Source organism: Esox lucius, chromosome 13 (genome assembly GCF_011004845.1).
Source record: "Esox lucius isolate fEsoLuc1 chromosome 13, fEsoLuc1.pri, whole genome shotgun sequence".
NCBI classification, from domain to species: Eukaryota; Metazoa; Chordata; class Actinopteri; order Esociformes; family Esocidae; genus Esox; species Esox lucius.
In genome coordinates this window covers 17415996-17428590 of record NC_047581.1, presented here as the reverse complement: position 1 = coordinate 17428590, position 12595 = coordinate 17415996, and the positions used below count along the sequence as shown (strand labels likewise).

General features: G+C 40.1%; 1 protein-coding gene across 5 annotated transcripts in view; it reads right to left on the bottom strand.

Annotated features, from left to right (window-relative positions):
* Positions 1-12595, bottom strand: part of rhobtb2a (Rho related BTB domain containing 2a) — a 31307-nt gene that overhangs the window by 15294 nt on the left and 3418 nt on the right. The window contains exon 1 of one of the 5 annotated variants that reach the window (XM_010875995.3): positions 8578-8853. The exons of 1 other annotated variant lie outside the window; for it this stretch is intronic. In XM_010875995.3, coding sequence (XP_010874297.1) covers positions 8578-8633 — 56 coding nt within the window. In that variant the 5' untranslated portion in view covers positions 8634-8853. Of the gene's footprint in view, positions 1-4710; positions 4730-4886; positions 4968-8347; positions 8436-8577; positions 8854-12595 lie in introns of those variants that run through there. 3 more of the 5 variants (XM_010875998.3, XM_010875997.3, XM_020052870.2) reach the window with 3 other exon arrangements.

Here is a 12595-nt window from a genome sequence, read left to right as displayed (position 1 = left end):
ACCTCATATGATGACATTTTTTATGATAATAATGCAAAAGTGCTATGTTATGATAATCATGATAAACATATATACAGAGTACAGTCATTTATATGGATGCATTGTTATTTCAGACTGTAAGGCAACAAAAGGTGAACATTTTGAAAGTGGGTGGAGACTTTCTGTAACCAAAATACACAAACATTATTAAATATTGTTGGAACAGGCATGCATTTCATGGGATACAAAATGTTTTACTAAATAGCACTGCGTGTGTGGCTGCAGGGCTAGAAGAAACATTTTGAAAACAAAATGCAAAATCACGCTCTTAATCATAGATAATAGAAGAGTAGATAGGAGGATGTCATAGCACCCCTATAGATCAGAATGGAGTGATTTGGCTACCATCTTAACTGTGACATGTTCTAAACCAGCTACAATAGAAACACATGGTAAAAGTGGCATTTTTTCATTTTTATAAATAACTACTGTCATGCATATCATAATGCATACACTTTCTGTACTTTTCAGAAAAATAACAAAGAAATCCATTTTATTTCTAATAATAATTTCAATTAATAATTTCTTAATTTAAGATTGCAAAAGGTTTATGGTATGATGTAGGAAGCCATCTGTTGAATATACACTCACCTAAAGGATTATTAGCAACACCATACTAATACTGTGTTTGACCCCCTTTCACCTTCAGAACTGCCTTAATTCTATGTGGCATTGATTCAACAAGGTGCTGAAAGCATTCTTTAGAAATGTTGGCCCATATTGATAGGATAGCATCTTGCAGTTGATGGAGATTTGTGGGATGCACATCCAGGGCACGAAGCTCCCGTTCCACCACATCCCAAAGATGCTCTATTGGGTTGAGATCTGGTGCCTGTGGGGGCCATTTCAGTACAGTGAACTCATTGTCATGTTCAAGAAACCAATTTGAAATTATTCGAGCTTTGTGACATGTTGCATTATCCTGCTGGAAGTAGCCATCAGAGGATGGGTACATGGTGGTCATAAAGGGATGGACATGGTCAGAAACAATGCTCAGGTAGGCCGTGGCATTTAAACCATGCCCAATTGGCATCAACAAGGCATTTCCGCCCACAGGATTTTTGGAAGCTAGCTGAAAAATTAAAAAAGTTTCAAGACCCAGCTAGCTAGCATAATGTATGTTATTATGTTGTCATCATATTGGTTTTCAACACTATTACTGACACATGAAAAGTGAATCCAAACTTCCTCGTATCGTTTGTCCTTTTTGTTGAGCAAGTTTCTACCTCACAAAATACCACCCTCACTAGTGGCAAGACTTTTGAGAACTGGTCTAATTAACTAGTTAAAAATAAGCATAGATAGGGTGTGCAGCATTGGATCAAGTTTATCAGCCCCAGTGGTTTTCTTAATGTCTATAGATAATTAATCAAGGACATACAGTATTTTAGATTGTAAACCCTTTCCTCTAATCATAAACTATTGTTCAGTATGATTAACAAACCTTTACACCTGGTCGCTACTGCCTTTGAAGACTTCCTGACCGTCTTCACCGGCAAGATTGATGCCATAAGATCTTGCATCTGAACTCTGGATCACAACCCCTCTGATTTAGGTACGTGTTCTGCACATTTTAACCAGTTAGAACCTGTATCTCTTTCACATGATAGACACAGGCTCAGGCATGAAGCTCCCAGTATACTGTTCCCTCACCCTTTTTAAAGTGCTGGACAATTCTGGTCTCAGTTTATTGTCAATAATAAATTGCTTCCTCATCAATGGCACTGTCCCATAATGTTTTAAACATGTAGTGGTCCAGCCTCTTATTAAAAAGTCTAATTTAGACTTAACTCTTCTTAATAATTTCCATCCCCTTTCATAATTTCCATTCCTATCAAAAGTTCTATAGAAAGTTATTTTTCCTAGCTTTCCTTCTTTTTAAATGAAAACCATATTCTGGATGAATATCAGTCAGTTTTTAGGGCACGCCATAGCACTGAGGCAGCTCTTCCTAAAGTGTAAAATAATTTATTGTTGTTTAGGGACAATGCAAAATGTGATATTTTAATTCTGCTTGATCTTAGTGCTGCCTTTGACATGATTCATCATACCATTCTTCTAGATCGTCTTAAGTTAGAAGTCGGCTTTCAGGGTACTGCCCTTCACATCATATTTGAAAGAGGACATTTTCTGTAAAGATCGGGAAGTTCTCCTCCTCCTCTGCATTAATCACCTGTGGGGTACCTCAAGGCTCTGTCCTAGGCCCAATCTTACTCTCATTATATATGCTTTCCTTAGGCTCAAACTTTCAGAAATATAACATCTCTTATCATTGCTATGCCGATGACACACAGTTGTACCTTACCCAGGAAACTTGGTAAACCAACAGGTCCCTGAAATCACTTTGATTTTCTTAGAAACAAAAAACAATGGCTAGCTAAAACCGTTCTCCAATTAAATTACACAAAAACTGAATTTGTTGTATTTGGCCCCACAATAACTTAGGGCCTCTATTCATCAATGTACATAGCTATGCAAACATCTGTCAAATCTCAAATTTGATAAACAAGTAAACACTGTTGTTAGAGGTAGATTTATCCAGCTCCTGTCCATTGTCAAATTTAAACCTATCCTTACTATAATAATATAATTACTAAAATATAATAAATTTTTCATAATTTACACTTTTTCATAACAATATACTGTTGTGGTATATGGCCAATAGACAGTTCAATCCATAAGTATCTGGAAAGTGATTTTTTTTTGTTTTGGCTCTGTACTCTATATAAAAGATGAACCAATTAAAAATAACATCACATTTTGTACAGTCCCCCTTTTAAGGATACCAAATGTATTTGGACAATAAACTTCACAGCTGTCTCTAATTAGGTATGTGGGTTTGTTTGCATCATTAGTCCAATCACAAGAGTACATTCTGTGAAATGTCTAGGCTTGATTCTAGGCTTTGCATTTGGAGTCTGTTTCTGGTGTCTGACAAAGCTAGGACCAAAGAAGTGTAAATACAATGTAAGCTGATTATCATAAGGTAAATAAATCTAAATAAATCAGAGACATAACATAAACATTATGGACGCCCAAATTAAGTGTTTGGTATATTGAGAAAGAGAAAGCACTGGTCAGCTCACCCATGGCCAATGACCTGGTAGACCAAGGAAGACCTCTACAGTGGATGTTAAAAAAAAATCACCATAAACATGAAAAGCAAAAACTTTTCAGGAACACTTTTCAGGAGTCAGGCACCAATGTGTCAGCCACTACTTGTCAAATAATAATTAATTAGCCAAACTACAGAGACTGGACTTTACAGTTCAAAAACACTAGTTTGCAGATGCCGTAGGAGGAATTCGGAAAGTCTATAAAACTTGCTCAGATCCAACCAAATGCCTCAAAACACATTACTGGCTAAGCCAATTACCTGAGCTGAATCCAACTGAGCATTCATCTCACTTGGTCAAGACAAGGCAGCAATGCCCTGACACCAACAGGAACTGAAGATGGGTGCAGTACAGGCTGGCAGAGCATTAATGGGGAAGACCAATAGCATCCTGCTGCAAACCCGCAAACCACCACCTCTCGCAAAACACCACCTCGTACATAACATCACTACTCACTAAACCAATTTTGCCCTTTCCGCTTCCACCCTACCCAACCAACACTCTGAAAAAATCACTCTATGTGCAAAAACATTTGCACATCTTCAATCAACTTTCTTTCACATGTTAAGCCATCCCAATTTACAGTTGTTTAATATGTTTCAAAATAAATCTATACAATTGCATTCATTTAAAAACTTTTATTGATAATAACCACAAATATGCAAACATGTAACTTTCAAGCTAGACACCCAAACAAATCTTTTGGCCATTGCACTTTCTGCAAATCAAATTTTCAATGGCATAGGTGCCTCCTCCATTACAACCTGGGGCATTTACCACATATCAACCAAGACCAGAAGGCAAATCATTACCATCAGGTTGATAAGAGAAATGTTTATTGGTACCTGTATGCATATAGCCTCTACTATATATATATCAACCTGTTCAGTGTAAGATTTGCGCCAATTTGCGCACACAAAAATGTAAAAATGTAAGGAAATGACCAAACAGAAGGATTTTAGTGAGAGGGGGTGTTTAGTGAGAGGTGATTAGTGAGAGGTGGGTCTGCGGGGCTGCAGCTGGATGGCCCTTGGGAACACACCAACTTTCCTGTTTGCTTTCAAAATATTTGGCGTGCCTTGGTCACATATCAAAGTTGTAGAAATAAGAAACTGTTGTAGAAATAAGAACCTATAAATATTGATTCCCATTAAGTAACTATAATTCAGTTTAAAATGTTTAAGGACACTGACTGCAAGAAATACGAGAAAACTAAAGTAAAACAAATCATATATGCTAGGAATTACGTTCATATAACCTATACTCGTGTTGGACGGGCATTTGATTTCAATGGGTCGGCATGTTGATCCTACTGACCAGAGGCCTCGCTAGGATCACAATACATTCGGGGCTTAGCCCACCCTCCCGCACCGCCCGGGAGAGAAAGTACAGGGATATGAATGCACACGCAGAAAATGTCGATGTACACGCTAGCGACCTACACCTCTACATTTTAATAATGCGCGATCGGAATTATAGATGAATCGATCAGAGGCTATTTTTCTTATTATTATTATTTTAATATCCTAGGGCTAACGACTCCACTGCTACTTACCAATGTAGAACAGTAACTTCAGCACGAGGTACGGAAAGCAAACAATTTTATCATGCATGCCTTCCTGAGACTAGGTCTAGGCCAATTTAATAGCAACATACACAGCTTTCAATCAAATTCGAAAGCTTATAGTAACTGCAGTATTGTTGACACATTCTTTGTAGATATCAACTCACTTAATAAAGCACATCTTCGATAGCAAGTCTGTTACGCACCAAACACGACAGTGACTAGTGCTGTACAGTTTGCGAACGATTCGTTCGTTTGAACGAATCTTTTTATTGAGTCGGGACTCACGAGTCATTTTTTCTAGTGACTCGTTCAATTGTATCGTTCATTCGAACGTTTGACAGCGGATTTTACTACATGATCACTTGCTTCATACCCGTTTCTCCATCTCAGTTCTCCGATCAATGTCTATGTACATTCGTAGAAAAAAAATATCAAAGCAGGGACATCATAAGACATGCTTATAACTAATAATTGAACTCAGACTATAATAATGAATATAGTTAGTTGATTACTGATACTGAAATCGAAGCATTACTGACTCAAGTGAATGAAATTCCCAAATGTACTAGTCAAATTAGACGAGAGAGATGTCGTTGGTGATGGTGAAAACTTATGGAAAACGGATGCCTTTACAGCCTAATATACTGGAACAGAAACTGCACATTGCAAGCGCTTTTGGAGTGTGTTTTCTATAATAAAATGTGAAAACCGTAATTATTTTACTGCTGTCTTTAAGGACACAAATAAATAAAGTTTTGTTCAACTAAGATAAGAGAAACGTAGACTAAATTGACAACGAACTGAAGAGCAAACTTCTCCACATAAGCAAGCAAATCGCAGCAATTGAGAATTGTGTGTGAGATCATGTGAAGGGGGGTCACATTCTGGCAGGGGGACCGTTTTTGGAACAACATCTGTAAAATGATTGGCTGCCTGCCAATTGTCCATAAGAAAAAACATCTATTTCAAAAACACCCAACTACTCATAAGGGACTTTAGTGAAGTGTAGTTCAAACTGTTCTAGGCTATGTTTCCGGTACATTTATCAAATGTCTGGGAAAATAAAATGCTGCCGGTCACATCATGCAGGGATACATTTTGCTAACTGAAGACCTGTCAGAAATGTATTGTGATATACACTGCTCAAAACAATTAAGGGAACATGCAATCATCAAACTATGACACCAAGTCAATTAAACTTCAGAGATAACAATCTGTACAGTTATGAAGCATAAGCGATTGTGAACCAATGTCACCTGTTTTGGTGCCAATGAAAGTGACAACATGTGCACTGGAGAGGCAGCAGCAAGACAACCCCAAAAAGGGAATAGTATTGCATGTGGTGGCCACATACAATTGTTCTCTCCTTATCCCTCCTGACTGATTCTTCTTTAGTTTTGCATTTTGCTAGTGTCCTGGTCACTACTGGTAGCATGAGTTGGTATCTGCAGCCCATTCAGGTTGGACAGGTAGTCTAGCTCCTCCAGGATGGCACATCCATACATGCTGTTGCAAGAAGGTTTGCTGTGTCACCCAGTACAGTCTCAAGTGTACAGAGGATACCAGAAGACCGGCTGTTACATGAGGAGAGCTGGACAGGTCCGTTGAAGGGCATCAATCCAACAACAGGACCTGTATCTGCTCCATTATGTGAGGAGGAACAAGAGGAGTACTGCCAGAGCCCTACAAAATGACCTCCAGCGGACTACTATTGTGCATGATTCTGAACAAACTGTCAGTACAGACTCCATGAACGTGGCATCATGGCCCGACATCCTTTAGTGGACCTGTGCTCCCAGCCCAGCACCATGCAGCTCAATTGGCATTTGCCAGAGAACACCAGAATTGGCAGGTGCACCAATGGCGCCCCATTCTCTTCACAGATGAGAGCAGGTTCACAAATAGCACATGTGACTGACGTGAAAGAGTCTGGAGACGCCATGGTGAGCGTTATGCTGCTTGCAACATCATTCAGCATAATCGGTTTGGTAGTAGGTCAGTGATAGTCTGGGGAGGCATATCCTTGGAGGGTTGCACAGACCTCCACGTGCTAGCCAACTGTACTCTGACTGCTGTTTGGTGCCGGGATGAAATCCTCAGACCCATCGTCAGACCTTACGCTGGTGCAGTGGGCCCTGGGTTCCTCCTGGTGCAGGACAATGCCCGGCCTCATGTGGCCAGAGTGTGTAGGCAGTTCCTGGATGACAAGAGGGTATTGATGCCCTTGACTGGCCTTCATGTTCCCCAGACCTGAGTCCAATTGAGAATCTCTGGGATGTTATGGATCGGCGCCAAGTAGGCCCACAGGCTGTCCAGGACCTCACTGATGGCCTGATTCAGGTCTGGGAGGAGATCCCCCAGGACACCATCCACCGTCTCATCAGGAGCATGGCCAGATGTTGTCGGGGGTGCATACAAGCACATGGGGGCCACACACACTACTGAGTCACATTATGAGTTGCCATGATGAAATTCAAGCAAGTTGGAACAGCCTGCACTTTCAATAGCTTATTTAGATTTTTCGGTGAGTTTGAATACAACCCTCAATTGGTTGGTGATTTTGGTTTCCATTGACCGTTGTTACATCATTTTGTTCTCAATGAATTATACAATGTACAGTAAGATTTTGATCTTTAATATATTTTGTCCATCAAGACCCGATTTGTAATTTAAGTTTTCCCTTTATTTCTTTGAGCAATGCATTTTTTTGGGGCCAAATCACCCAGCCCTAGTTTACAGTCTGCACTTAAACCTCTTAGACTTTGTTTCATTTTAAATCCCATGTGCCTGAATACAAAGACAAAACAACAAAACTTGTCATACTCATACACTGTCCAAGTAGGCCACCCATGGATGACACTGTACCTCAGCTGACAGCTGTTCTTATACACTATGCCTTGTTGAGTGGCTGGATACTGCACTTAGTTTGTGGTATATTTGCAATATACCACAAACCCCAGAGATGACTTACTGCTATTGTAAACTACTAACGCAATTAGAGCAATAAATAAAATGTTACGTCATCCCTGTGGTAATCTGCATTCAGGACTCAAATCATAATAACCTAATTGTGCTTTGCCTTTAGAATGCAACTAAAATAAAATAAGTCTAGATTAATTGCAGCTTGTTATCAGTAATCAATTGCGATCAAATATAGTGATCAGACAGGAGCACAGATTATTATGCACAAGTTGACAAATTATGAGGCATTGTTATGTTTGGGGGTGGCGGGTGATCTCAATAGACACCGGAGAATTCACTGTCGCAGTGAATTCACGTTTCCTTTGCAATTTGCTTTTACCACTTTTTAAATCTACATGATATTGATTCAAATGTGGCCTACTCTATTATATAATAGTATAAGAAATGTCAATCGTTTGGTTTTGTACCATAATTCAACTGTAAAATGTTTGAGAATACAATGCTTACATGCTTTGATAGTTTAAGCTTAATGGCTGCGTTAGTGGCTACTGTGAATTTACGGCCAATTTGAGCTTCGGAGCGAATAGTTGCCACCCACAACTGTAAGAAATGAATGTATTGAAATTGTATGAATTGAAACGTATAGCTTACTTAAATGTTATTCAGGTTGCACTTTAATCTTGCGAATGTAAAAAGGCCTTACCTAATAACGTTCAGACAGCTTGCTACAAAAGCGTTTTCCACCAATCCAAGTCACTGACCGTTCCGCGACACTGCTTTACCTGTTATGTAACACCCAGCGGTTCCCTGTGCCATTTTATGTTATTGAGGCGCTTGCCAAAATGTTCGGTTATTAGGGTATAGCCTACTATAGGTTATTAACCCATAGGCCTATCCCGTTGCGCATTTGCCCAAAATGTCGTTTCTCCTTACCGCAACATAATGAAATGATGCATCGGATTGCCCGATGTTTGAGAAGAGGGTTCCATCGGATGCGGCTTGCACCTTACCGCAGGCTAGGTGGAACTTCATCCTTGCAGCAAGGTTAATTGTAGGTTATAAAATACAGGTGGTGAACAGCAAAAGTCACCGAGGACGTATACACGGCTAAAATACCATAACCGCATAGAAGAATGGCGAGCTTTCTTAGCCGTGATGGCTAAGTCTGTGTGAACCGTCAACAGCAGCCCCAGCCTTGTCCACCAGAAGTTAAAAATAAAGGAAACCTCAGCTTACTGTAGCTGCATTGACCCCCCCCCCCCTCCACACCCCATAAAAGACGCATTCAACAAAATAGAGTTCCACCCATAGATGTGTTTTAAGGACTTAAAGGGATAGCCATGGAGTTAAAAGCGAATAACGACCATTGTGGAAAATGTGACTAGGTTCATAAACCCACATTTGGTTCTGAGTTATGTTCTAACAAGATTTCACTTCAGACCACATGTCATCCTTCAGAACACGTCACTCTTTTTAAAACACTGTTTTACGGCTTTATTGACAGTAGTAGCCTACTTAAGGTGAGTATGTCACAGTTATGCCACATTTATAAAGCATTACATAGTTATGTATCATAACATAATTCTTACTAAATCCTTATAAAGGTTTTTTCAACCCTTTATAATGTAAGGAGGGACCTAAAATATTTGACTTGTTACAGAATAATTTCTTCTTCTTGAATTTTTATTGCTCACTGGGACATTTCTTTTAGTATTCTGGAATATTTTGATGTAGTCCTGCAATAACTGGAGGAGAGATGCACACTTTGACAGACAATCCAATACTAAGTCACAAAGGTTTAGAAACACCATTTAGGTGTCGTGAGCAAGGCCGGCCCTAGGCATAAGCGGTTGCTTAGGGCCCCTGACTGCCAGGGTCCCCGTATGGAGCCAAATTGAGTTCAAATGTATTGACCATAAGAAAAGGAATAAAAAAATAATAATTAAAGCGAGGTTAACAAAAACATTTAATCGTATAAAAAAAATATCTTATTAAGAAAATGGATACAAACATGGTAAAAGTGTATGCTTAACTCAATAAATGGATTTTCGTATCCAGACTTAAAATGTCTTTGTTCAAACACTTTTTTTTCACATTCTCTTCTTCTTGCGATTACATTTTTTTCCCACCTTTGTTCAAGTCATCTTTTCTCAGAAACCAAGTGTTGAGCCTCTATTGGTGTGGAAGCGGGGCATTGAATTATCGATATTAGACTTTCCATGCACTGCTTTTCCAATGCCATCTGTGGAGAGAAGTTTAAGAATTGTAACTGCTAGGAAGCCCAGGACCAGTAGGGGAGAGAGGTTCCCCAAATCAACTTTTGCTTAGGGCCCCCAACAGGCAAGGGCCGGCACTGCGGATACTTAAAAGGCATACATTTTGATAAAACGCCCTTCAGGTCCCTTAACATTTATCCAGTGTCCTTTTCCCGTGTCTTTCCCAATTATTATATACATTATTATTTGTGTACGATGTCCTCTGCCCCCTTTCTTTCTGCCCATCCCCCCGGCCAATCTTCCCCCGCCTGCTCCACCCCTGCAAAGCCATCGCTGCACTTCTGGGGTGCTCGCCTAATGCTGCTGCCCAGATATAATCTCTACATCAGCTACCTACAGTGGGGAGAACAAGTATTTGATACACTGCCGATTTTGCAGGTTTTCCCACCTACAAAGCATGTAGAAGTCTGTAATTGATGTCATAGGTAATCTTCAACTGTGAGTGACGGAATCTAAAAAAAAAATCCAGAAAATCACATTGTATGATCTTTAAGAAATTAATGTGCATTTTATTGCATGACATAAGTATTTGATACATCAGAAAAGCAGAACTTAATATTTGGTACAGAAACCTTGCAATTACAGAGATCATACGTTTCCTGTAGTTCTTGACCAGGTTTGCACACACTGCAGCAGGGATTTTGGCACACTCCTCCATACAGACCTTCTCCAGATCCTTCAGGTTTCGGGGCTGTCGCTGGGCAATACTGACTTTCAGCTCCCTCCAAAGATTTTCTATTAGGTTCAGGTCTGGAGACTGGCTAGGCCACTCCAGGACCTTGAGATGTTTCTTACGGGGCCACTCCTAAGTTGCCCTGGCTGTGTGTTTCGGGTTGTTGTCATGCTGGAAGACCTAGTCACGACCCATCTTCAATGCTCTTAGTGAGGGAAGGAGGTTGTTGGCCAAGATCTCGCGATACATGGCCCCATCCATCCACCCCTCAATACAGTGCAGTCGTCCTGTCCCCTTTGCAGAAAAGCATCCCCAAAGAATGATGTTTCCACCTCCATGCTTCACGGTTGGGATGGTGTTCTTGGGGTTGTACTCATCCTTCTTCTTTCTCCAAACACGGCAAATGGAGTTTAGACCAAAAAGCTCTATTTTTGTCTCATCAGACCACATGACCTTCTCCCATTCCTCCTCTGGATCATCCAGATTGTCATTGGCAAACTTCAGAAGGGCCTGGACATGCGCTGGCTTGAGCAGGGGGACCTTGCGTGCGCTGCAGGAATTTAATCCATGACGGCGTAGTGTGTTACTAATGGTTTTCTTTGAGACTGTGGTCCCAGCTCTCTTCAGGTCATTGACCAAGTACTGCCGTGTAGTTCTGGGCTGATCCCTCACCTTCCTCATGATCATTGATGCCCCACGAGGTGAGGTCTTGCATGGAGCCCCAGACCGAGGAAGATTGAACGTCATCTTGAACCTCTTCCATTTTCTAATAATTGCGCCAACAGTTGTTGCCTTCTCACCAAGCTGCTTGCCTATTGTCCTGTAGCCCATCCCAGCCTTGTGCACGTCTACAATTCTATTCCTGATGTCCTTACACAGCTCTCTGGTCTTGGCCATTGTGGAGAGGTTGGAGTCTGTTTGATTGAGTGTGTGGACAGTTGTCTTTTATACAGGTAACAAGTTCAAACAGGTGCAGTTAATACAGGTAATGAGTGGAGAACAGGAGGGCTTCTTAAAGAAAAACTAACAGGTCTGTGAGAGCCGGAATTCTTACTAGTTGGTAGGTGATCAAATACTTATGTCATGCAATTAAATGCAAATTAATTACTTAAAAATCATACAATTAGATTTTCTGGATTTTTTTTAGATTCTGTCTCTCACAGTTGAAGTGTTCCTATTACAGACCTCTACATGCATTGTAAGTAGGAAAACCTGCAAAATCAGCAGTGTTTCAATTCTCCCCACTGGACACTGTATGTCTTTCCTAATTCTATCTTAACCCAATTAAGAGCAAAAAAGCCCCCTCCCACCTGAAATTCCTGTATAAAATACACATTTAAATGAGGAGTAAACAAAGTAACTGCGCAGAGACTGGGTTGGCCATATCCACTACTCTACTGCACCTTATTGTAGTTTGTTTAGAAAAGAATGGTAACTAGTCATGCCACTATGAAAAATCGACTCTTTCTTATGTAATCTATTTTCTTTAATTCCCTCCTTCTCTCTCTCGCACTGATGCACACATATGCACAAATACACACAACAAACAAATCATACAATTATTTTTGAAAAATAGTAATAGTGCCAGAGGCTGCATCTCTACCATATTACTGAGTACACCAATTTGGGGATGGACAACAAGCGTTATTGACTTCACAAACACATTGTTGTTACTGTGTTTTTTGGGGGGTGGGGGTTCTGTAACCCAAATCATATGGTAATTGACATTACATGTATTGGTACATATTAGGTTAGTATGGCTGTTTTGAGACAATTGTCCAATTCTGATTTATGTTCCACTTATTGGTCTTTGACTAATCAGATAAGATCTTCTCACATTAGATCTTTGTCAGAGCTGGTTACTGGGAAAAAATTGCCAAATTTGGGCTGTCAGTCAAAACATTGTAATGTGTTATATATTCCAGTAGATGAGGCTGTTGCATTACTATGGTCTTTATTTCTGTTACACTGGATATAAAATAGTCTATATACCCTAACTGAA